Here is a 5,046-nt window from a genome sequence, read left to right as displayed (position 1 = left end):
TACATCTCTGTTATCCGCCATTGGGCGTCCTGCTTGTTGCATACTGGTCTTGGCTTTAAGTTCATGTGCTACCTGTTTGCATCATTCGCACATATAGTCGTATATCTTGCCTTTGCTTCTGCTTATTTGTCTACTTTTACCCTGTGCAGACTTCATGTTGGGCAAAGGTAAATTAGCTGAACTGAGGATGCTCGCCCGAACTCATAAGTTGGCGACGGGTTCCCAAACCGTGCCCAATTCGGTGGTGGAGATCGCCGTTGCTCAGGGCAGATCGCCTCCTCAAGGCCCAGCTCCTCCGGAGACACTGCCCGCCCCTCAACGAAAAAAGCTCATCTTGAGGAAGCCAAAGAGGAAAACCCCTCAAATGGTTCAAGAAGATGAGGATGAGGATGATGAGGCGACTGAGGACGACCTTGTCACCAAAAGGAAAAGGGTGGCACCTTCTTCACCACCCGCTCTCCCAACACCAACACCGCCCTCTCCCCCAGCTCCAACACCGCCCTCTCCCCCAGCCCCAACACCGCCGGTCCAAGCAACACCCTTGGCGGTCGCGCTTCCTGTGGTTGAAGGCAACGAACCCAACTTCATGGAGAACCCTCCTAGCGCCTCCACGCCGTTCGTATCTGCTAGAGAGGGTCCTCCTTCAACTGCCTCAATTGCTGAAGCCGCACCAGGTGGGGATGAAGGCGCCCACAACTCGCCGATACTCATAACCGAGTCTCCCACTTCACCACCACGCCAGGAACCACGCCAGGAAGCCCCCCTTGCTCAACCAACTCAAGAGGGTGGTGGTGAAAGTCAGCACCAGGCTCCTTCAGCACCTCCACCAACAGCAGCTGCAAGCCTTCCCCCCTTGGTCAAAGAAGTCTTGGGGCCCTTCACAACTAAGCTAAAGATGATGGTAGAGGACCTCCCCTCAATCATAACAAACGCTGTGAAGAGCTCCAACAAAAAGCTTCAGGACGAGATCTCAACACTCCAGGAGGAGAATCGCCTGATAAGGATCGAGGCGGAAAAGCTGTCTTGCAACCTGATGATGGCAGAGATCGATCACTCAAGGGTGGAGGATGCCATGAGTGCCGAGCTGAGGGTTGCGCGCAAGGAGGCCTCCAACCTGCGCCAGAAATTGCACCTCCTGGCTCAAGAGAAAATCGAGCTGGAGAGCAAGCTGGTTCCCTACAGGCTTAAGGTGGCCAACTTGGAGGCATCGATGAAAGCGGATGCAGCCAAGGTAGAGAACCTCGAAAAGAGGTCGGCTGATCGGGAGGTTCTCCTTTGAAAGGTTGAGAAGGAGAGGAACGACACCGTGGACGAGCTCGTCAGGGCTCGAGAGGAAAGCAAGAAAATCGCTGCAGAGCTGGCCCAGGCACGGGACGAAGGCAGGAAGGTTGCTGAAGACCTCGCTCAGGCTCGTGAGGAAAAAGAAGAGCTGAGAAAATGAGTTGACGAGCTGAAACAGCAAACCGAGGGGCTCAAACAACAAACCGAAGAGCTCGAACTAAGCTCCGCCCAAGTCCTTGCCGCCGGATTCGACGCTGCCGTGGAGCAAGTCGCTTGTCAGTATCCTGAGCTCGACCTCTCCATGGTGTCGATATGCAGTGAAGTGGTGGATGGGAAGATCGTTCCTTCTGAAGATTAACCGTCTCCCTCCATCGTTTATCTCCTGAGAATTAGCTCTTGTTTCTTTTTGCACAATCTTTTACTTGTAATTTTCTTTCCTTTGTATTTGAACTGATACCGCTTCTATCACAACTTCCTCCGCTTTCGTACCTGGTCTCTCTGTTTACTTTGCTTTTCCTTATAGAAACCGCTTTAAACAAATTAACTTAGCGATTATGCGGGCCCAATCGTTTACTTACTGCTTCAAACTCGAGCAAACTATCAACTCTCAAACGATGGAATTTTAATAACTTGTGAACTTAAGGCAACGAACTTCAGCGTGAAACTACTTACTAAACAACAAGTTTCAAACCAACTGATAGTTTAAGATATAGTTCACCTAATCTGCTCCATCAAAATGGGCCCTTACTCTTGCCATCGCCTGGACTTCTTCTGATCGCCATAGGGTCCTGGCGATGTAAGCTTCCTTTTGCCTCCATAACTTGGCTATTGTTCCCTCATCTGGGGGGAAGAGGCGCCTTTTGGATCCTTCTCTACCTCCCTGAGTTTCAGAACAATAAGCCGGATGGCTAGGCGTTCTCTTTGAACCTACCTTAGCCATCCTTTAAACTTCTTCCACCCTTTACACCATACCTGAACTCGTTCGAGACGAGAAGGATTTTATCTTGCCTGAACTCGCTCGACGGCGAGAAGGTTTTTATCTTGCCTGAACTCGCTCGACGGCGAGAAGGTCTTTATCTGGTGCCTCTACTTTGCCCAAGGATTACATCTCCTCTTCCTTGTATGCACTGAGGACTTTTAACTTGTTCTCGCCTGCACTCGCACAAAGTCGAGGAGGACTTTAATCTCTTTCTCGCCTCAGGACACGCGAGGGCGTTGAGGTCTTTTAATCGTCGCCGGTGCCTCCGATCGCCAAAAGATGATGAGGACTTTAAAACTTTAGCTATGACGCCGATCGTCGAAAAGCGATGGGGACTTTAAAACTTTAGCTGTGCCGCCGATCACCGAAAAGCGATGGGGACTTTAAAACTTTAACTGAGAGCATGCGCTTTTTCTACAAACTTTCAACACAAACATGCATGCAAACTCAAAAAGCTTTAAGCTTGAAAACTCTTCTTTTATTGGGTGGCCTCATTAAAAACCCTCCTTAGGGAAAAAAAAGCGCCCCCTTCAAACTGTTTTAACAGAAAGCTTGTAAACCTTTTCATGTTCGTTTCTACTTACAAAGCTTTAACTGTGATATAACTTGAGGTGTGTGGCATTCCAAGTGCGAGGAATCGCCCCTCCTTCCAATGTCTCTAGGCGGTAGGCGCCGTTCCCGAGCGCCTCGGTTATTCTGAACGGTCCTGTCCACTTAGGCGACAACTTGTTTTCCATCTCGTATTGGTGGGCCTTCCTCATCACCAGGTCGCCCTCTTTAAACTGCCTTGGCATCACCTTCTAGTTGTACCTTCGTTCGATCCTCCTTTTCACCGCCTCAGCTTTTACTCTCGCCTTCTCCCTGACCTCATCCAGCAAATCCAGATTCAACCTTCTTTCTTCATTCGAGTGTTCAGCTACAAAGTGCTGGAATCTCGGCGAGCTCTCCTGGACTTCCACTGGGATCATTGCGTCGCATCCATAGACCAGGCTGAACGGGGTCTCATGGGTTCCTGACTGTTCGGTGGTGTGGTATGCCCAGACTATACGGGGTACCTCCTCAGTCCACGATCCCTTGGCTTTCTCCAGCCTTCTCTTCAAGCCTTTTAGCAACACCCGATTGGCGGACTCTACTTGGCCGTTTGTCTAGGGGTGCTCGATGGATGCAAACACCTGCTGAATTCCCACCTCTTCGCATAACTTCTTCAGCAGATGACTTGCAAACTGAGTCCCGTTGTCGGACACCAGGCGCTTAGGCACACCAAACCGGCACACGATGTTCTTCCATACAAAGCTCTCGATCTTGTGCGCGGTGATCTGGGCTACTGGTTCTGCTTCGATCCACTTGGTGAAATATTCAATTGCTACCACCAAGTATTTCATCTGCCTGATCGCCAATGGGAAATGTCCCAGGATATCAATTCCCCACGTATGGAACGGCCAAGGGCTGTAAATCGACTTTAACTCTTCTGGAGGCGCCTTGTGCCAATCGGCGTGCTGCTGACATTGCTTGCAACACTGTGCATACTTCTTACAGTCCTCCCTCATTGTTGGCCAGTAGTAACATGCACGGAGGGTTCTTGCGGCCAGAGCTCGACCCCCGACGTGACTTCCACATATCCCTTCATGGAGCTCAGCTATAATTCTTCTACATTTTTCTCCGTGCACACATTCCAGGAGTGGGTGTGTGAACCCAAACCTATACAACTCGCCATCAATCATCGTGAACTTGCTGGAGTTCTTCTTTATCTTCCTAGCCTCCATCGGATCCAGCGGGAGAAAGCCATCTGCCAGGCAGCGCTGGTACTGGGTTATGCATGTGTCTGGCTCATGCGTGGCACAGACCTGCGTCATGTTCACCCTCTCCCCCCGACATGCTCTTATTCTTAGCGATCTCAAGGTCTCCTGAGTCAAAGACCTGTGACACCTCGCCGTTTCCTCCGTGGACTTGCCTATTTGAAGAACCAGGTGATCTGCCACAAATGCCCTAGGCGTCTTCAGGGTTTCTTGAATCATCGTCCTCTGCCTACACCCCTTGCCCAAACTGGCGAGCTTAGCTAGCAAGTCTGCTCGGGCATTCTGCTCTCTGGGCACATGCACTACTTCAAACGAGACAAAAGAACCCTTCAATTCCTGCACGTATTCTAAGTAAGCCGCCATTTGTGGATCCTTGGCCTGGAACTCGCCTGTTACTTGTGCCGTGACCAACAACGAGTCACTCTTAGCCATCAGCACCCTAGCTCGCATCTCCTTGGCCAGCAAGATTCCGGCGATCAACGCCTCATACTCTGCTTGATTGTTGCTGGCTTTGAAGGCAAACCTCAGGGACTGTTCTATTAGCACGCCGTTGGGCCCTTCCAGGATGACTCCAGCATCGCTACCCTGCTGGTTCGACGATCCGTCCACCGAGAGCACCCAACGAAAACCATCCCCTTCAACTCGTGCTGCCTCTGACGAGAGCTCGACCACGAAGTCGGCGAAAACTTGCCCCTTGATCGGTCCTCGGGGCTCATACTTGATGTCGAACTCCGACAGCTCCACCGCCCATTTCACCATCCTTCCAGCTACATCAGGCTTCTTCAGGACTTTCTGGATGGGCAAGTCGGTCATCACCAGTATTGTAAAACTGTGAAAATAGTGGCGCAACCTCCTCGCCGAAAACACCACAGCCAGTGCAGCTTTTTCCAAGGCCTGATACCTCACCTCCGGGCCTTGCAACACCTTGCTGACGAAATAAATAGGCTTCTGAGCCTGGTCTTGGTCTTGGGCGAGCACCGCACTCACCGC

General features: G+C 51.1%; 1 protein-coding gene across 1 annotated transcript; it reads left to right on the top strand.

The window, feature by feature from the left end:
• Positions 1-364: 364 nt before the first annotated feature.
• Positions 365-1,279, top strand: LOC137815529 (predicted GPI-anchored protein 58). The gene has a single exon (XM_068618646.1). The coding sequence runs from the start codon at positions 365-367 to the stop codon at positions 1,277-1,279; it is 915 nt and encodes a 304-aa protein (XP_068474747.1).
• Positions 1,280-5,046: the final 3,767 nt, after the last annotated feature.

This window comes from Phaseolus vulgaris, chromosome 1 (genome assembly GCF_000499845.2).
Source record: "Phaseolus vulgaris cultivar G19833 chromosome 1, P. vulgaris v2.0, whole genome shotgun sequence".
Taxonomy (NCBI): Eukaryota; Viridiplantae; Streptophyta; class Magnoliopsida; order Fabales; family Fabaceae; genus Phaseolus; species Phaseolus vulgaris.
This window is presented reverse-complemented; position numbering and strand designations above follow the sequence as displayed.